The 20,629-nt window shown below is 42.0% G+C and overlaps 3 protein-coding genes across 3 annotated transcripts; all 3 read right to left on the bottom strand.

Moving 5' to 3' along the window:
• Nucleotides 1-109: 109 nt before the first annotated feature.
• gtpbp2b (GTP binding protein 2b) lies at nt 110-11,481 on the bottom strand. The gene is made up of 12 exons (XM_070986785.1): nt 11,068-11,481; nt 9,639-9,665; nt 8,976-9,160; nt 7,785-7,896; nt 6,680-6,877; nt 6,218-6,392; nt 4,940-5,159; nt 4,433-4,568; nt 3,640-3,698; nt 2,876-3,047; nt 2,579-2,743; nt 110-2,491 (listed from the first exon to the last, which is right to left on the bottom strand). The coding sequence occupies exons 1-12, from the start codon at nt 11,257-11,259 to the stop codon at nt 2,291-2,293; spliced, it is 1,842 nt and encodes a 613-aa protein (XP_070842886.1). The 5' UTR covers nt 11,260-11,481; the 3' UTR covers nt 110-2,290.
• Nucleotides 11,482-13,143: 1,662 nt separating this feature from the next.
• Nucleotides 13,144-15,123, bottom strand: LOC139345630 (E3 ubiquitin-protein ligase TRIM39-like). The gene is made up of 2 exons (XM_070984377.1): nt 15,057-15,123; nt 13,144-14,850 (listed from the first exon to the last, which is right to left on the bottom strand). The coding sequence occupies exon 2, from the start codon at nt 14,839-14,841 to the stop codon at nt 13,198-13,200; it is 1,644 nt and encodes a 547-aa protein (XP_070840478.1). The 5' UTR covers nt 14,842-14,850; nt 15,057-15,123; the 3' UTR covers nt 13,144-13,197.
• Nucleotides 15,124-16,751: 1,628 nt separating this feature from the next.
• On the bottom strand, nt 16,752-18,715 carry LOC139345700 (E3 ubiquitin-protein ligase TRIM39-like). Its single transcript, XM_070984486.1, has 2 exons — nt 18,617-18,715; nt 16,752-18,410 (listed from the first exon to the last, which is right to left on the bottom strand). Exon 2 carries the CDS (start codon nt 18,399-18,401, stop codon nt 16,752-16,754), a length of 1,650 nt encoding a protein of 549 aa, XP_070840587.1. The 5' UTR covers nt 18,402-18,410; nt 18,617-18,715.
• Nucleotides 18,716-20,629: the final 1,914 nt, after the last annotated feature.

Below are 20,629 nucleotides of genomic sequence, written 5' to 3'. Positions count from 1 at the left end.
TGACTCTGGGGAAGATGGAGAACAGGCAGAACAAAACAAAAAATAAGTTCACACCCTGCAAAAGTAGTGAGAATTAAAAAACAGATGGAATATACATCAGTCAAGCTGTCTGATTTGTCACTAAGTTTATTTATTAGCGAGAAGGACGGTCAGAAAAAACAAACTGATAAATCCACTCTTTAATGTTTAAATGTTCAGCTGTAGCGTTTGTGTCGTCTCAGTTCAGCATCATCTTCATTCTGCAGAATCAGCTGACGAAGAGCTCCGACTCTGCAGATCTGCTCACTTTCATCAACACACATGCAGAGTCAGAATACAAAGTGCAAAGTCAACAATAAGTCCATTTGAACAGTAAGCAGTTTCAAATGCGACACAGGATCCACGGAAAGTACATTCAATATTTAGGTTTACGATTGCACAGAACCTCCAAATAATCAAAGTAAAAACTGTTTCAACACTGGGTACATATTTTATATTCAAATGAGAGGATTACAGATTTTTCTGCCAAAGAACATGCAGGTTATGTTTAGTTTCATTAAGCTGCCTGATACATCAAACCTACAGACTTTTGTATCATCAATAAACAGGAAGAGATAGAACAAACCGGAACCAAAGATGCAAATATTTCAGTGTCAGTCATTTGTAAATGTGGACGTTAACGTACAGACATCAACAGGTCAAAAGCAACTCGAGTAAAAGAGCTGAGCAGACAACATGACTCAGCAGACTGAATGTAAGGCTGTAAAGTGGAAAAAATATAAACATTGTTTGGACATGAAACCAGAATTAAACATTTTATTCCCAAAAGCATCAACGCAATGATAAATTTATCAGCCTACAAAACTGTAGTTTGTTATCCGTTAAAGTTGTTGATTTGCCGTCGACCGAGTGAGCAGCCACAAACAAAACATCTGACTGCGATCAATACCAGGATCAACTGGAAAAACTGTCCCCGGCTTTGTGTATGTGGTCTGTAGGTGATCCTCGCTGACTGGGCAGAAGATCTTCATCATCATGACGAAAAGTGAATAAAGTGCAAAAGAACAGAGTGTAACACAAAACTGGTGGCTGTTTCAGAATTTTGAATCAAAGCGTTGTGGTTTGTGTGGAGCCGCGGACATGTCGAGAGTCATCTTTTAAAAACAAATCAGTAATTGATGCTCTTCAATTAAAAAAATCCCACAAACACGTCAGTAATATCTGACCTCACAGCAAAATTCATTAACATCTGTCCAAAATCAAAGCTGTCAGTGAACCCAAGACGTTGAATACAAGGCAGCCCGGAGTGCTGAAACTATTCCTGTCATAATAATCCAAAACCTTGATGTTGTAATCCTGAATCAAACCTGCCTCTGCTTTGTTTCCCTTTCTGTGAGCATTTGCAGTTTTTCTCTGTTTTATGTGACTGTAAATTGAACATCTTTCATTTTCAGACTTGTTGGTTCCACTGAGCAAAACATGTGAAGGCGTCATCTGTGGGGAAATTGAGATGAATATTTTCAATATTTTTCTGAAATTCATCAATTCGTTAGTTGATTAAGATAAAAAGTATTTAAAACAACAATGAAATAAATGGCAAACTCAATGTAGCTTCACTGCCGTATAGAAAAGACTGGAGAGCACATACTTCTTCCTCACCCACACAAACTGCAAAGCAAATGACCCTCGACAGCCACTGTGCTCCATGGAGAAAGCTCAGCACTTATATAAAACATTCATGCTTTGAAGTTTATGGGCTGAAACACGTTAAACCACCATGTTTGATGAGATCCACTTCAGAACAGTTGAAAGAAATGACAGCTCCTTCCCCAACCCTGCTCTTCAAACGTCATATTTAGTCTGATGTTGTGTTTGGGCGGGACACACGAGTCAATCCATCCTTCCTCCTCGTCTGAACGTGAGCACCGTCACATTAAAACCTCAAACCCCCCCCCCCCAAATAATCCCGCTGTCTTCTCATGACAGCCACACTAAGAAAAAGGAGCCTCTTATATCAAACTGTGGCACAACATCAGATTAACTGTCCAGGGTTAAGTCCACTGAGGTCAGCCAGTACTCATTCAAGACACGAATGTCTGCTGGGAGGAAGATGATGATGATGGAGTCTCCGGCATCACAGCGGGGTGAATGAGGACAGAACTATAGATCCAGGACAGGAGGATTAATAGGCCGACATGTGGCAGGAGAGTAAACCCAATCAGAGGTGCACTGATGACATCTGACCAGTCAAAGTTCTCACGAAGCTCAACATCTGTCGATCCAGCAGTGGAGGATGAAGGAGTCGAGGTCTTTAATGCTCCTGCAGGTTCTGGTTGTGATTCTGGTTCTGGTTCTGGTCGTGGTTCTGGGAGGGGGGCAGCAAGCGGGTGACGTGGCCGATGCCTTTGGTGACGCCCTCCCTGAAAAGCAGCTTGGCGCCCAGTCGCAGGTACTCGGGGTGTTTGATGAAGCGGAAGCGGACCACGGCTCTCTCGCCTGTACGCAGCTCGTCCTGCAGCACAGAGTTGGAGTTACATACAAGCAGCCACAAGATGGTGAACTGATCACAAGCTTTACATAACGTACTGTAGATACCGACCTTCCCATGAAGGCACTCCACGGTGGCAGTCTGCCTGACGTTGCCGACGTGCACAGTGACCTGTGACCCCCGGCGGAAGGTCTTGGCGTGGAAGAGCAGGACGATGGCGGCTTCAAACTGACAGCAGATGGTCGGATTCATCTTGGGACTGACCATCACCATACCCTGCAACAACCAATGAGACATCGCACGCTGACATCACTGCCAAGACAGCTGAAATCACACTGACATTGCTGTCATGACACACTGACATCACGCTGATATCACAGTCATCACTCAGTTTATGTGACCTCTGACCTTACGCAACAGTGAGCGGTCAAAGTTCCCCAAAGCCAGCGTGGCAGCCTGCCCGGCCCTCAGCACCCTGCAGGCTGAGCGGTTCCTCTGGATACTGCCCACCTTCAGCCGCAGGAAACGGCCTTCATCAGTCGGACCGACAACCAGCCTCTCGCCCTCCCTACACACTCCACTGAAGTACACACAGGCAGCGTCAATACTGCAGTACTCTCAGCACAGTCACCCTGCTGTACTCATAAGAAGCCAGCTGTCAGTTCTCGAAGAACAGCAGATGTTTTAAGTCCTGAAGCTAAAAGAACGACTGCTACAGATTTACAAAGTTATCCAGACTCAACCATGAGCTTTGAGAGACACAAAATGAGTTTAGATAGGAGACAAACAGACAGTGTCTTCTATCAAATGCTGTATCAACTCTTATATGACATGTATGATGGAGTATTAAAGCCACTGTGCAGGAAAGAAAGATTGGATTCAAGAAAATGTGCAGCAAGAAACTGAGAAGTTACGGATAATTTTCAAGCTATTGTTATCTGTGGGTCCAAAACGGTAACTGACACAGACACACTCTGACCTGACAATGAATGATTTAATGTCGTTTCATCTTTAAGACATTTCCGTCATTTAATCCTGACTAAGAACTTTGTTTGGGTCTGGACACACTCTGTATGTGCAAGACTGCATTTGAAGTTTCAAGTTTTTGGATAATACTAAACACTTTTTCTAAGTTTTCTCAGAAATGGTCCAAACCTATGATCTGTTCTCACCTGTACAGAGTTCCTCCCACCACAGTCCCTACATCAGGAACTGAGTAGATCTCATCCACCTGCAAACACACACACATACACACACATGCATCACATCAGCCAGATCAATATCTTCCTCTCAGGGTCTCCTCAGAGCTGCACTTTTACAAGCCTGTTTGAACATTTTCTTTAACCTTCTTGTGCTTTTAATATTTTTATTGCAGAGAATTTGGCTGAATTCTCTTATTAGTTTATAATCTTTGTATTATTGTTGTCTTTTCTTCTTTTATTGCTATTGCTGGATTTTTACTTCATGTAAAACACCTAACAACAACATGAAAAGATGCTCTAAAAATGAAGATTATTAATAAAGATTAAATCAATTTTCCATTCAGGACATTTTCAAAGACATGATGACGTGATTCAAACATATTTGCAAATGCATCATCATAAATGGTGACGTGGAATGTAATATGACATCAACGACTGTAAACACTGTGAAAGCTGTCACCATGTCAGGGTTAACACACAGATAGAATAACACGAACACATCACAGGGTTTTGTGACACCAGTGACAACTTTCTCAGAGCAGCTCATTGTTTTTCTGGAGATTCCCAAGATGCATCAGGACCATCAGAAATCCATTCACTGAGCTGAGCCAACATGGCCGCCAGAATGTGAGTTACATCATGATATGCATCACATTGCAAGTCCATTTAGGCTTCCAGTGTTAACTTAAAGGAGCAAGATGCAGAGTGTGTGTGTGTGTGTGTGTGTGTGTGTGTGTGTGTGTGTGTGTGTGTGTGTGTGTACCTGGAACTCGGTGAGCTGCTGCATCAGCTCTTCCTGCTCCTTGCTGTTGCTCAGTGGAGGGAGGATGTTCAAGAAAACCTTCAGGAGGTCCAGACTCTCTCCAGACACGCTGGACAGGGTGAAGATAGGCGTGATGCTGCACACACACACACAAACACAAATACACACACAAACACACACACACACACACACACACAATGAAAACTTAAATCATACTGACAGGTGTTTCTAATATTTTGTCCAATGTGACCTGTTTCAGTACAGTTTGACTCGAGTCAAAGAGTCCAAAAAAACAAGGTGGGAAAAAGATTTCATCTCTGCTATCAGTAAAAGTCCTGCTTTAAATGTTACTTCAATAAAAGTATGTCAGATCAATCAGTACAAATGTACTAAAAGTTAAAATTCAAGGTAAAAGAACTCATTCATTATTTTTTCCATGACTCAATTGAACTCCTGCAGTAGTTAGTTAGTAGTATTAGTAGCAGTATTAGGAGTATTTTTACACACCACGCAGACTGAGTGAACTGCTGTGCGGCCGTCACGGCGTCGTCTGGGCTGGACACCACCATGGGCACCTTGTTGCAGCCCGGCTGCTTCAGGACTCGTTCCAGCTGCCGGACGGTTCGCTCCACAGTGCCGCGGGAGCACAGGTCCACTTTACTGACGACGATGAAGATGGGAACTTTGAGTGCCATCGCCAGGCCCAGGTGCTCCCGAGTCGTACCGGCTGGATGGAGGAGAGCAGGAACACTGTGAGCATGCTGACATAAAAAAAAAACTTCATTACCCAGAAACCACCTGGTTGGTACCAGGAAAGAATCATTCATTCAACTGAATATTTCCTTGCTTATTGCATTTTTGTGTGTTTATATTTTATTTCATTTTCATTCTTGAATCACAGCATGTCTAATGTAGACATGCTGAAAAAATCAGTAGACACAAATTTTAAAAAAATAATGTTTTGTAAGTATGAGAGACGGCTTTCTGCGGGGTTCACATAGTTAAATCTAAGACATTTAAGACATTTTTAATACCACATAAAATACACTTTTTATGTTGACCACACTGGACAAGCCATAAAACTATGATGGAAAACCAGTGTGGCCTACATTTCTTAATTATATTACATTTTTATCATTTCTTCCCAGCAGTATGTAACAATCAATTTTAATAGGCAATTAATAAAATGAATGCAACCTGGATAAGCAGCATAAAATAGATGGATGGACTAACTAATTAAACATGAATTTGTATTTATTCACTGCCTTGTTGAGTTGGTTTCACATAATTTGACAACTGAGGTGATCTTTTTTATCACTATTTGTCACTATTGGCAGATTAAAGTATCCTAAAACTAACTGTGAGTTGCAGCCCTGACTGTCGTAGTGTTAATATTATCATTTCCATGTATGCAAGTATGTATGTAAGATAGGAATGAACATTGCAGGCGTGACAGAGAATGGGGAACAACTTACTAATATTGAAACCTTAAATCCTTAAAAACCTACACAGTAATCAAATACAGTGTGTGAGGTTGATCAAAACCTCCTGAAGTCGCTACTGAGACAAAACCTTGAGTTCATATAATAAACCAACTCTGACTCCCTGAAGTCTGCTCTCATCCCAACACGGATCACTTCTGACCTCTAGTGGTGACTGTAAGGATCGCAGCGTCGACTAATATCCAGATATGAAGTTATATACATCATTAACTGACAGCAGCCAGTGTTTCACAGCTCTACATGTACTGTTGTTTCCTGTATGTAACATGTGGCTGCAGCTCACCAATGCCGGTGTTGGCGCTCACCACCAGCATGGCGAAGTCAGGGCAGTAGCTGGTGAGGCCGAAAATGGTCGTCTTCAGATACTTGTGGTGTCCTGCCAGATCGATGAAGGTGATCATCTTGGAGGAGCTCTCGCAGATCTCCTCAGCTGTCCGAGACTCGCTGTAGTTCACGACCTGCGCCATGACAAAAAACAACATTACCAGTCTCAAAAATCTGAATTAGAAAAATACATTGATCAGAATGGACTGATATATCAGCAGATAGTCAATATTAAAGGACTCACACTGAGATTAAAAGGGAATTTAATTCAGACGCCCTGTTACAGCCTCACAAAGGTACAGGTGTTATTTTATCAAAAATATGAAAATATTAAACTCTAAAGGTGTTTATGAAGGAAAAATGTTAATTAGTATTTAATTAAAGCTAATATCTGCTCTCTCTCTGTAATCAGTAAGCTCACCTCTCCTTTGCTGTTGAAGCCCAGGATCTCAAAGCTGATGCTGGAGGTGCGTCCGGTCTGGATCTCGTGCAGATGTCTGAAGAGGTTGAGCCGTGCTCGGCCACGGCCGTTGTCCAGCTCACCCTGCGTCAGGACTCCCAGCAGGGTTGATTTTCCAGAGTCCACGTTCCCCAGAACCGCCACCCGCAGGTCCAAGAACTGTCCCAGTTCAAAACAACATGAGAGAGTAGAGGGATCATAGTCTCTCATATAAGCCTGTTTAACAAAGCTCTGCTGCTGCCTGCAGTTGAGGTAAATTTCAAGCTGTGGTCCTTTTTAATGTCTTAGGTCATTTTCAAATCTGTGGTGTTCAGGACTTTTGAGTTGGACTCTGGTATCTTCTCCTCCTTTGTACAATTTGTTTGGGGAGATCTGAACTCATATGAAGACCAAAACAAACTAAAATTACCCTTTTGTGGGTTCATTTGTGGTGGGACCCTCAATCTACAAGGCAAACTCTGCAAGTTGGAGCTAAACAGTTCCCTGAGCCAGGGGCGCTTTACATGCTGGGACAACTGAAAGAAGTAGTTTCTACACCGAGCTGAAGAGTGAATCCAGTCTGACCTGGACTAGCTGCTTCCTATGTATGCTCTCTCTGTCTCACCCCAGAACCATCTAACCCAGCACTTCTGAAAGCCCAGACCTCAGACCTCAGTCCACAGCCAGACCGAACAGCAAGTCGTTCAGAGGAAGCGGCCCTGTCCATCCTGAGCGTGATCGTGGATTTGCTTGTCTTTCCCTGACTCACACCAAAAACTCTGTAATTCACCCACAGACAGGAAGGGATACTCACAGAGAGTCACTAAGCTCGTCTATTAGACACAAGAGGTATCACTTGGGTTTATTTTGTTGGCCAACTACTGTATTGAGTCTCAAACTGAGTATTTTTGATCCAAAGCTCAGATTTGGACCTTTGAGTGATCAGTTTGAGAATCCCTAACCAATCTAACCAATGAGCAGAGAGAACCTTCTCACCTGGCTTTAGTGATGCATTTTGGTTTGTTGAACGCAACAAGTTCAACTGTGACTCAGACCACAGCAAACAAACTGGAGGACAGACTCTCACCTGCTGATCATCAGGAACTTTGCGAACCAGGACTTCTGCAATTTTGCGTGTGTTTCTGTCTGAGTCGTAGTCCACCTCCCTCTCTCGGAGTAGAGTGATGTCAGCACCGACTCTGATGAGACAGAGAAGGAAAACCTGATCAGACAGATTACAACTGAGAACACAGCGCTGCGTTCAGTTCACACGACTGTGGACCGTCTCCCAGCATATACCATCAGTTTTTAGATTCATTTTTCACCCTCTGGCTTCAGTTTGTCTCAAAATGAAAATCAACTTGCAGTGACTCAAAACCTGCAAGAGCTAAATCCTCCACCCTTTTTGTCAGTTTTCTTAGTGACGTGATACTGCAGCTGAGGAGGAGGACTGCTTTGAAGGTCCTTCCTGTTGTTTGGCTTATTAATATTCACATTATCTTTACACCGAGAAATGAATAATTTCCCTCCCAGGCTCGCTGCTTTGTTAAAATACAGAAAGTTGGAGAGCCTTCATTGTGGTGGTCACATGCATGATTAAAAACAAGAACATTATCGTTACTACTACTGAATGCATCAGCTTTTGAAAACAGTCCCTGACACGCCTTCACTGTGATGAATTAACCAGCACATTGACTTTCATCCTGTACTGAAATGACTGCGATCCTGAAAGCAGACAAACAGCTGCAGCCACTAAATGAATCACTGGTCCTCATGCAAGAAGCAACAGTATGAGCAGGTTTGTTCTTCAGTGGCACAAACAAATGATGGAGGCAATTTTCTCATATTTAGATTTGTCTCTGAGGTACGAACAGATCTGTCAGACGAAGCATCTCCAGTATCATCCTCTGTCATAACACCTGTCTGTGTAACATCACCTGCTGCAGGCTGTCAGAAAAGTGTATTCATGTATTATCTAACTTACTCTTTGGTATAATTTTTTTAAGAAACTGCCCACAAGCAGAGCACAGCAGGCAGCCTTATATGGCACCTTTAGGGGTGATTGTGGTGATGATCAAATCTCCTGAACAGGTGACATTCATCAGGCTGAAATGAGAAATTAACGACAAGTTTGTTCAGTGAGGGGAGCAGAAACACGAACGAGCCTCACAGTAAACACCTTTCAAGAAAATGAAAATGTTTTTGCATGAGCCTTAATGGTTCTCTGCAGCTTCTGTAAACCATTTAAACTTCATTACACACAAAAAAGACGACCTACTTCTCTGCCATCCTCTTTAAGGTCTTGAGCGAGGCCTTCATGTCAGCCTCGGTCAGGCCGACCAGCAGGCCATTGTCTTCCACTCCAATCTGGTAGACGGCCTCGCCACGGCCCTCCTGCAAACGCCACTTGAGCTGCGTGGCCAGATGCTCGAAGCGATACTGAGTGGGATTGACCAGCTTCAACTACGAGCAGAGAGGCAAAAAGAAACATGTTGGTTCAACAGGTAAATAAAGAGAGCACACAGGTTAAACAGAGCATGACCCAAACTGGAATTATGACGCGTTAGTTAAGACAGAAGACTTTAAATGTAAGACAACAGGTTAATTTCACACATAGGGCTGCAGCTAATAATTATTTTTATTACTCTGTCAACTGTTTTCTTCATTCATTGATTACTTTGTCTATAAAGAATCAGAAAACAATGAAAAGGTCCAAAACAACAAACATTTCAAAACCTGAAGATAATCAGTCTGACTATAAGGTATAACATGGTTTTTAAGCATCTATCTTCTGCTTTAACAGTCCAATAAAACCGTAATGCTACAACTCATCTGTTCCCTAAATCATCTCTACACTCTGAGAGAAATCAGAGAAGTAATAAAATACATTCTGCAGCTAATATTGTGGTGTGAAAAAAACTAGAATAATAAAGACAGTTACCTTGTACTCGATGTTTCCTTCTTCAGCCTGGAAAAAGAGAGAAAGAAGACAGACAAGAACACTTAAAGTCAAATTAATGTCAAAATGACTGGAGAAACTGTTATTTACACTGTATGTCCATACATATGTGGACACCCCTGTCCACATACTTTAGTGTACTTGATGTCTGATGCTGTTTTTGTCTACTTCTGTTCTGGACACACAGAGATGAAACTGAATATTGATCTTAATTGATGCTGATGGCATGATGGAGCACGGTGTCATCCTCCTTCTGTTCTGTGCTTTTAACACTTGTCTAAGTGGCTCCTGCTCACAGCACACAGTGAGCTGAGATCAGATGAATCCATGTCCACCTCGTCTTTGCAGAGAATAAAAATGAGGCATGCTATGGATGCAGGACATGGCATTTGTGCCATTGCTCTTTATTAATCTTATTTGCAGAAATCAATAAAAACTGCCATATGTATTGTATCACATCACTCTAAGTCACTGTTTGTGTATTTGATTAAAATATTCTGACCACTGAGGACAGTTACTGTGTGCGAGTGCTTTCTGGCTAACCAGCCTCTAATAGTAACAAGGCCTACAGTTAGTGATACATACAGTAGTAGCTTTATGTTTCAGAAAGTCGAGACGTGGTGTGAGATATTACTGGGTACAGTTAAGTGAGAAATGTGTTTTTTTGTAACTTCAGCCCCGCGTGTGAGCAGCGGTTCGTACATAAAACCCGCGCGCCGAGGAGGACAGAATGACAGCCAGACTGAATGTACTATAGTGGCGATTTAAAGTTTCTTTAAAACAAACAAACAAAAAAAAAAAACTACAAGATAGTAATTGACTCGGGCCATTTCCAACAAGATGAACTTGTCTATTCGTAATTATATTACGTGGGTATCTTTCTACACTATTCCCCCCAGTAAATCCGGATTTCTTCCACCGAATATAACGTTAATTTAGCGCTAAATCAGTGGTACTTAAGCTAAGAGTTAAAAATCTCAAACGCTTCCGATAGTTGGAAGCAAAAATAGTAAAACAAACACTGCTTCTTGATGTTGAGCCATACGCCGAATTATTAATCGGCCCTTATTCTTTCAGAATATACATTGGTTAGCTTCTATGGCCTTTGTGCGTCAACTATTTGGACAAATATATTTTTAATTGTCAAATATTTAAGGGCAGTTTCTTGTGACGTTTTCGACACTCAAAGGAGCAGCAGGCAGCGGCGGGAGGGGCTCGTGCATAAGGTCTAGCTCACAATAACAATATTTTACAGCATGTTATAAATGTTTTATTGGTGTGGTGTAAACAAAATCAATCAGTGATTAGCCCGAAACTAGCTAGGGTTTGCTGCAGCACCACTAGCTAACGTTAGCTGGCTAGTTTAGCGGGCTGATGTCCCTTAATCCCCGGGCTAAAGAAAGGAAGCTACCTCCGGTGGAAAATACGGTGGAGGTGTTTTGTTGTTCCTGTTGTTCTTTTTATTCCTTCTCCTCCTGCCTCGTTTGCCTCTTCTCGTTCGCGATTTTTTCGACGTTTTCTTCCCGTTGTTACCGGAGCCGGAGCTCTGTCCGTGCCTGCCGTGTCCGGGCGACACTGCACCACTCTGGGACAAATCCACCATCACTGAGCTCAGTGTGAACGCGGCAGCCTGAAACCTGAGATCACCGGGAGCAGTCTGAACTCAAAGTAATGAGGTCACATTCAATTGCATATAATAATACTGATAATACTCCTAGTCCTCTTTGTAACATCACATCTACCAAACTATACGGCCTGTCTGGCTGAAGACCTGCAGCCAAGGATGCTCTCTCCTCAGCATCATAGACTCCGTCAAGTCTGCTTTATTACGTACAATACAGCTTCCCGATACAGCGTTCAAAATAATTTCGCCAGCCGCTCTTCCGAACAGGAAAAGATTTTAAATTTCAAAGTAATAGTACAACAGTCGGTTTGTTTGCTATGGTAAAAAACAATTTCTAACCCGGATTGTTAAAGTCGTATCAAAAGTACTGATTTAGGATTAGCAATAAACTTTCTGTAATGACATCTTACACAAACTTAGACCTTATTTCTGTAACAGTTGTGCTACAACCATGATGAATTTTTGTTTCAGGTCTCATCTTTGAAGGACACATCAGATTAAAAACATTGGGCAACAACTGACGCATCACCCATCGAAACCACTTTCCATTTTATCCATTTCCTTAAAAAAATGTGCAAAAAGATTTTGTGTGCCTACAGTCAGAAAGGTGGTCAGGTAATTACACCATATTATATATTATAAATTCCTATTGTCCCCTTGAATTTAGCCTTGAAGTAGACTCAAACTTAAAAACTTAAATCATGCACAAGTGCCTTCAATTTGAAACCTGCACACTGCAAAACCTTGTTGTTGTTTTTGTTTGTTTGTTTGTTTGTTTGTTTGTTTGTTTGTTTGTTTGTTTGTTTGTTTGTTTTGTTTTGTTTGCCTAAAGTATTATTGCCCACTTTGTGGGAAGCTGATGTGACTGTGATTGAACTGATGAGTGTTATGTGCATACTGTACGTGGAGCGGTGTATACGGTGGGGGCCCTGTGTACGATGTGGGGGATGTATGTGGGATTGATGGCTTGAAGACTCATCTTTTAGGGTCAAATGGATGGCAATATCCTGTTTTATCATGTTTATTTCTGTCTCTCTTTGATCACTTTCTGTACCTCAGATGATGGCAGATTGTATTTTATGTCATATGCATATGTTGAAAATCAATAAAATTTGTTAAAAAAAAAAACTTAAATCATCTTAAACCCGTGTGAATGATCTCAAATATGAACCATAAACCATACTGACATGGCGGCCACTTTCCCCTGACGTCGAGCTCAGGGAGGGACGGTGAAATGCTCTTCTCAAAATGATAATGTCCCACTGCTGTGTTCCAGCTTGTAAATGGCATAAACATAAGCAATCTGACAAATCATTATCATTATAATCATCATGTTATTTTACTTTGAAATATGGCCCGATGTCTCTGCAGACTCTCACTATGATTGCGATTTCATTGACTGGTCTGTTTGGAAGCTGTGACATGATACTGATTTGACAGATTGACTACATTTATATGACTTTCCGCCTGGAACAAAGCAAGATGTAAAATGTTCCCTGTCAGTGTTTTACTCTTATATCTGATGTTAATATGACTGCTGCATTAATGTGTATGTTGCATTTTACTGCTGTACATGTTTAAGATTGAGCTCATTTGAACCACTTTATATACTGTTGGCTGGTTCAATCTACAGCAATGCATCATAATCTATAAGATCATCATATGTTTGTAGTGCGGCTGTCCTGTGAGAACCACGTATCTCTAAAAACTTTCATGAGCTCAGAAAAACAGCCTGTTTTCAGCTTTGTGATGATACATTTTCCAGTTAATCCAAGAGGCTTTTTAAATGGTTTATTTAGCTGAAGAAGGAGGAGAATTTTAAACAACACTTCACAACATTTAACCTGTGCGTTTCCCTGAATATGCATATTTGTTTCTTCATATCACAGTGAATCTCTTCATTTACACATCATCCATCTACTCAGTTTGATTGACAGCAGAGATGATCAGAGGTGCAGAATTTTTACCACCATAATTAAACCCAGGGCAGAAGTATGGGAAGAGTTTCTCTGTGAAGGAGCAGCCAGTAAAGGAGTAGATAAGAGCTGCAGCTTCTACATCATAAAAGGAGACCAGACCCTCTTCATAATCCATAAACACCCCGACCATCTGAGGATGAGACCTCAGAGGGAGAATGACTGATGGGTTTTCAAGAGCTCTGTACTCATTTCCATTTCTCAACCATATAGTCCAGTAACCATTCTCAGGACTCAGTGGATTGTCTTCCTTCCTGCTGATCGTCTCTCTGGCGACTCCAAAGTCCCATTCAGTCTTTCCTTTAACCTGAACCTCAAAGTAAAATCTGCCTGAAGAGAAACTCTGCTTTCCTAAAACACAAGGATTGAGAGAAAATCTCTCTGGATTGTCTGGAAGTTTTTTCTCAACATCAGAATCATTCACCTCTTTCCCATCATCAGACAGGATGAGATTGGGATGTGCTGTATCAGGATCAAGAGTCACATCCACTGCATACTGCTGGACCCTCTTCAGCTCTGCTTCAATCAGCTTCTTCATCTCTTTACTGAGTGTCTCCTCCAGCTGAGCCACAGCTCTCACCACAGTCCCCTCATATAATGCTGGAGGGATGCTGACCTCTGTCCAGTCTTTGGTGGTTGGGACATCCTTCAGAGGCGAGAAGCTTTGGAGAAAGTGGAGGTGGTCTTCAGAGCGTGAGAGCTGCTCCACCTCAGTGCTTCTCTTCATCAGCTCAGAGATTTCTTGTTCCAGCTCTTTGATGAAAACTTCAGTCAGTTGTTCTGTTGTTTTCTGCTTCTCTTCAATGGTTTTAATGAGCTCATCCAGGCCTCTCTCTACAGACTCCTTCAGAGAAGTGAAGACCTGAACACCTTCTGCTATCTCTCTGTCTGCGTTTTCCTTGCTGAGCCTCACTGACTGTTTGACCTCCTCAATCTTCAGTCGTCTCTTCTGGATCACCTGCTGAATTTCAGCCTCAGTCTTCCTCAGCTCGGCCTTCTTTCCATCATATTCTTCTCTCAGAGGAACAACATCATGTGTCTTGTGGTCTAAAACAGTGCAGAGCATGCAGACACACGTGTGGTCGGTCTTACAGAACAGCTCCAGAGGTTTATCGTGCTTCATGCACATCCTGCCTTCCAGGTTCTCCACAGGGTCGATCAGCTGATGTCTCTTCAGGCCTGACACTGTCAGATGAGGCTCCAGGTGAGTCTCACAGTAGGAGACCAGACAGACCAGGCAGGACTTCAGGGCCTTCAGTTTGGTTCCAGTGCAGACGTCACAGGGAACTTCTCCTGGTTTGGACACTTGTTGCTCTGAACTGCTGCTGCTGACTTCCTGCTGAGCTGACTGTCTGAACTGAGCAACCATCTCAGAGATGAAAGTATTTACTCTCAAATCAGGCCTTGCGGTAAAAGCCTCCTTACACATGGGACACTGGCAGCTCTCATTAATGTTCCAGTGTTCAGTGATGCAGTGTTTGCAGAAGTTGTGTCCACATGGTGTGGTGACTGGATCAGTGAACACATCCAGACAGATGGAGCACAGAAACTGATCTTCAGACATCAGATTGTTGGCAGCAGACATGTCTACACACTGACAACAAAAGCCAAAGTATTAGAAAATGTTTTGTGACATATTTATCATTTGACATAAAAAGGTGTGTTTGACTTAATTAAGATGTCTGTTTGACAAGTGGCATTATGACATGAAAGGAGTGTAACTTCCTGTTTGATTAGAGCTGCTAGTTTGGTGTCCATGCTAGTTGTTGAATCACAGTAAATATCATCATTTCCACTCACCAGTATTTGAGTCCGTCGTTGAGAAAGACCTGATGTACTCAGTTTAATGTTTCCTTGGACAGAGACACAGAGACTTGTTTCAGCTTCACTGTCACTCTGACAAAGCTTCACTTTCATTTCAGGAGAGTGAAGCTTTGTTCTTTATACTGTCGCTCCACCTCTTACTGCAGGTCTGTTTGGGGGATGTGTTTCCTCCTTCAGATTAAGACGTAATCACAGATTCATACATTTGGCACAAGATGAGTTTCATCTTCAGGGAGACTTTTTACAGTTTTCATGTTTTTTGCTCTGCAGTGAGTTTTTTTTTTTCTGCAGCTTGAAGTTACCAGCTGAAAATATTGAACCTTTTCATGTAATTCTTTCATTTGCTTCTTTCCTATAGTTGCTGCTGAATCAGACGAGGAAGCAGGGAGCACCTGCGACTCCCCATCAGTCAGTTTCAGACCTGAAGAAGCCTCTTGGATGAGAGGCGCAACATTTTCAGTGGCCTAAAACCAAGTCTGGTTGCCTCCTTAGATAACCACAGCCTGGATGACTGATGACTTCACAGATATCTCAAAAAATGAGACATCTTTTCTAAATGACTTAGGATCTCAGAATGAGACCGTGCTCATAGTAATGAGAAACTTTATCAGAACAATGATTACTTATCTCAAAATTAATGACTGAGAAAGTGTCTAATTATTTAGAGATACTAAGTCATTATTTGCAGACAATTCATGATGTTTGAGAAATTTTGTCATTATTTTAAGAAACTGTCATTATTTCGAGTTAGAGAAGATTATTTCAAAATAAAACACTTTTCTAAGAAAATAAACCAGAGACGTTGAACGTTTTGGTCCTTTTGTTTAGAAAATTACTTAAGAAATGAATTGATCACTAAAAATGTTGCTGATAAATTCCTTGTCCATCAATACAGCTTCTGGATACAACGTTCAAATTCATTTCGCCAGCATCCTCCTCCGGACAGGAAACAATTTTAATTTTCAAAATAAAAGTATAACAGTCGGGGGATTTTTCTCTGCAGTAAAAACAATTTCCAACCCGGCTGTTTAAAGTGATATCAAAAGTACAGATTTAGGATTAGCAGTAAACTTTCTGTAATGACATCTTTCACAAACTTAGACCTTATTTCTGTAACTGTTACAGAAATGATTTGTGTGCATGTTGCATTTTACTGCTGTACATGTTTAAGATTGAGCTCATTTGAACTACTTTATATACTGTTGGCTGGTTTAATCTACAGCAATGCATCATAATCTATAAGATCATCACATGTTTGTAGTGTGGCTGTCCTGCGAGAACCACGTATCTCGAAAAAGTTTACTGAGCTCAGAAAAACAGCCTGTTTTCAGCTTGGTGACGATGCGTTTTCCAGTTAATCCAAGAGGCTTTTTAAATGGTTTATTTAGCTGAAGATGGAGGAGAATTTTCTCAACACATACATTGTATACAATGGAAAACCCCAAGTAAAGTACAAGTATCTCAACTTTATACATATAAATTCCCCCACTGGCTGTTCTATCAATAACTCTTGGTAGCTTGAGCCTTTTGAAGCACCTCACTTAGTAAAAGAACAATATAATCAGATATAATCACACTTTGAAGATGAAACATTTGAAGCGTACCTTTCCCTGAATATGCATATTAGTTTCTTTGTAGCACAGTGAATCTCTTCCTTTACACACCATCCATCTATGCAGTTTGATTGACAGCAGAGATGATCAGAGGTGCAGAGTTTTTACCACCATCATTAGAACAGGGACTGAAGTATGGGAAGAGTTTCTCTGTGAAGGAGCAGCCAGTAAAGCAGTAGATAAGAGCTGCAGCTTCTACATCATAAAAGGAGACCAGACCCTCCTCATAATCCACAAACACCCCCACCTTCTGTAACTGAGACTTCAGAGAGAGACTGACTGATGGGTTATTAAGAGCTCTGTACTCATTTCCATTTCTCAACCATATAGTCCAGTAACCATTCTTAGGACCCAGTGCGATTTTTCCCTTCCTGCTGATCGACTCTCTGGCGACTCCAAAGTCCCATTCAGTCTTTCCTTTAACCTGAACCTCAAAGTAAAATCTGCCTGAAGAGAAACTCTGCTTTCCTAAAACACAAGGATTGAGAGAAAATCTCTCTGGATTGTCTGGAAGAGTCTTCCTAACATCACTATGATTCACCTCTTTCCCATCATCAGACAGGATGAGTTTTGGATGTGCTGTATCAGGATCAAGAGTCACATCCACTGCATACTGCTGGACCCTCTTCAGCTCTGCTTCAATCAGCTTCTTCATCTCTTTACTGAGTGTCTCCTCCAGCTGAGCCACAGCTCTCACCACAGTCCCCTCATATGATGCTGGAGGGACGCTGACCTCCATCCAGTCTTTGGTGGTTGGGACATCCTTCAGAGGCAAGAAGCTTTGGAGAAAGTGGAGGTGGTCTTCAGAGCGTGAGAGCTGCTCCACCTCAGTGCTTCTCTTCATCAGCTCAGAGATTTCTTGTTCCAGCTCTTTGATGAAAACTTCAGTCAGTTGTTCTGTTGTTTTCTGCTTCTCTTCAATGGTTTTGATGAGCTCATCCAGGCCTCTCTCTACAGACTCCTTCAGAGAAGTGAAGACCTGAACACCTTCTGCTATCTCTCTGTCTGCATTGTTCTTGCTGAGCCTCACTGACTGTTTGATCTCCTCAATCTTCAGTCGTCTCTTCTGGATCACCTGCTGAATTTCAGCCTCTGTCTTCCTCAGCTCAGCCTTCTTTTCATCATATTCTTCTCTCAGAGGAACAACATCATGTGCCTTGTGGTCTAAAACAGTGCAGAGCATGCAGACACACGTCTGGTCGGTCTTACAGAACAGCTCCAGAGGTTTATCGTGCTTCATGCACATCCTGCCTTCCAGGTTCTCCACAGGGTCGATCAGCTGATGTCTCTTCAGGCCTGACACTGTCAGATGAGGCTCCAGGTGAGTCTCACAGTAGGAGACCAGACAGACCAGGCAGGACTTCAGGGCCTTCAGTTTGGTTCCAGTGCAGACGTCACAGGGAACTTCTCCTGGTTTGGACACTTGTTGCTCTGAACTGCTGCTGCTGCTGCTGACTTCCTGCTGAGCCGACTGTCTGAACTGAGCAACCATCTCAGAGATGAAAGTGTTGACTCTCAAATCAGGCCTTGCAGTAAAAGCCTCCTTACACATGGGACACTGGCAGCTCTCATTAATGTTCCAGTGTTCAGTGATGCAGTTTTTGCAGAAGTTGTGTCCACATGGTGTGGTGACTGGATCAGTGAACACACCCAGACAGATGGAGCACAGAAACTGATCTTCAGACATCAGATTGTTGGCAGCAGACATGTCTACACACTGACAACAAAAGCCAAAGTATTAGAAAATGTTTTGTGACATATTTATCATTTGAAATAAAAAGGTGTGTTTGACTTAACTAAGATGTCCGTTTGATAAGTGGCATTATGACATAAAACGAGTGTAACTTCCTCTTTTATTAGAACTGCAAGTTTTGTGTCCATGCTAGTTGTTGAATCACAGTAAATATCATCATTTCCACTCACCAGTATTTGAGTCCGTCGTTGAGAAAGACCTGATGTACTCAGTTTAATGTTTCCTTGGACAGAGACACAGAGACTTGTTTCAGCTTCACTGTCACTCTGACAAAGCTTCCTTTTCATTTCAGGAAAGTGAAGCTTTGTTCTTTATACTGTCGCTCCACCTCTTACTGCAGGTCTGTTTGGGGGATGTGTTTCCTCCTTCAGATTAAGACGTAATCACAGATTCATACATTTGGCACAAGATGAGTTTCATCTTCAGGGAGACTTTTTACAGTTTTCATGTTTTTTGCTCTGCAGTGAGTTTTTTCTGCAGCTTGAAGTTACCGGCTGAAAATATTGAACCTTTTCATGTAATTATTTAATTTGCTTCTTTCCTATAGTTACTGCTGAATGACCAAAATGTTGCTGATTAATTTCTTGTCCATTAGCACAACTAATATACATACAACGATACAACGTTCAAAATCATTTCGTCAGCCGCTCTTCTGAACAGGAAAAGATTTTAAATTTCAAAGTAAAAGTACAACAGTCGGTTTGTTTGCTGTGATAAAGACAATTTCTAACCTGGCTGTTTGAAGTGATATCAGAAGTACTGATTTAGGATAAGCAGTAAATTTTCTGTAATGACATCTTACACAAACTTAGACCTTATTTCTGTAACTGTGCTACAACCATGATGACTTTTTGTTACAGGTCTCATCTTTGAGGGATACATCAGATTAAAAACATCAGGCAACAACTGACGCATCACCCATCTAAACCTCTTTCCATTTTATCCATTTCTTTAGAGAGAAATGTGCAAAAAGATTTTGTGTGCCTACAGTCAGAAGGGTGTTTAGGTAATTCCATCACATTCAATGGAATTACTTCATATTATGAATTCCTATTGCCCCCTTGAATTTAGCCTTGAAGTAGACTCAAACTTAAAAACTTAAATCATCTTAAACCCGTGTGAATGATCTCAAATATGAACCATAAACCATACTGACATGGCGGCCACTTTCCCCTGACGTCAGGCTCAGGGAGGGACGGTGAAATGCTCTTCTCAAAATGATAATGTCCCACTGCTGTGTTCCAGCTTGTAAATGGCATAAACATAAGCAATCTGACAAATCATTATCATTATAATCACCATGTTATTTTACTTTGAAATATGGCCCGATGTCTCTGCAGACTCTCACTATGATTTCAGTTTCATTGACTGGTCTGTCTGGAAGCTGTGACATGATACTGATTTGACAGATTGACTACATTTATATGACTTTCAGCCTGGAACAAAGTAAGATGTAAAATGTTCCCTGTCAGTGTTTTACTCTTATATCTGATGCTATTGGATTAATATTAGTGCTGCAACTTTGCTTGTTGAGAAATCTTATAGTTAGGGCTGGCTCAGGCTCGCCCTGGACCAGCCCCTAGTTATGCTGCTAAAGGATTAGACTGTCAGGGGACCTCCAAAGACGCACCGAGCTCCTCTGTCCTTCTCTCCCCCTCCATCTGCACGTTTTCATGTCCTACCATGGCGTGTTACTAACTTAGCTTTTTCCCCAGAGTCTCTGAGCTTTGTTGTCTCGCAGGTTCCCATGGACAGTGGCTGAATCTGGATTGTGGATTACAGCTACGTCTCCTGCCATGGCCCTGCCTGACATCCACTGCAACTGCTACTGCTATTATTACAACCACTGTCACTGTTCCTGTGACTGCATTTCTGTCTGTCTGTCTGTCTGTCTGTCTGTCTGTCTGTCTGTCTGTCTGTCTGTCTGTCTGTCTGTCTGTCTGTCTCTCTCTCTCTCTCTCTCTCTCTCTCTCTCTCTCTCTCTCTCTCACCCAACCGGTTGAGGCAGATGGCCGCCCATCCAGAGCCTGTGTCTGTCTGAGGTTTCTGTCGGTTATAAGGAAGTTTTTCCTCGCCACTGTCGCCAAGTGCTTGCTCATGAGGGAATAGTTGGGTCTCTGTAGATTAAGAGTTTGGTCTGTACCAGCTCTATATGGAAAGTGTCCTGAGACAACCTCTGTTGT

Source organism: Chaetodon trifascialis, chromosome 2 (genome assembly GCF_039877785.1).
Source record: "Chaetodon trifascialis isolate fChaTrf1 chromosome 2, fChaTrf1.hap1, whole genome shotgun sequence".
In the NCBI taxonomy this organism is placed as follows: Eukaryota; Metazoa; Chordata; class Actinopteri; order Chaetodontiformes; family Chaetodontidae; genus Chaetodon; species Chaetodon trifascialis.
Note: the sequence above shows the minus strand (reverse complement) of the source record. Positions and strands in the feature narration are given on the sequence as shown.

Coding starts and splice junctions, on each gene's coding strand:
- LOC139345630 (XM_070984377.1), bottom strand. CDS start 14,841: ATGTCTGCTGCCAACAATCTGATGTCTGAAGATCAGTTTCTGTGCTCC.
- gtpbp2b (XM_070986785.1), bottom strand. CDS start 11,259: ATGGTGGATTTGTCCCAGAGTGGTGCAGTGTCGCCCGGACACGGCAGG. Junction 6,878..7,784: donor AAGTTCCTGATGATCAGCAG/GTGAGAGTCTGT, acceptor GAACTGGGACAG/TTCTTGGACCTGCGGGTGGC. Junction 2,744..2,875: donor ACCGCTCACTGTTGCGTAAG/GTCAGAGGTCAC, acceptor TGGTTGTTGCAG/GGTATGGTGATGGTCAGTCC.
- LOC139345700 (XM_070984486.1), bottom strand. CDS start 18,401: ATGTCTGCTGCCAACAATCTGATGTCTGAAGATCAGTTTCTGTGCTCC.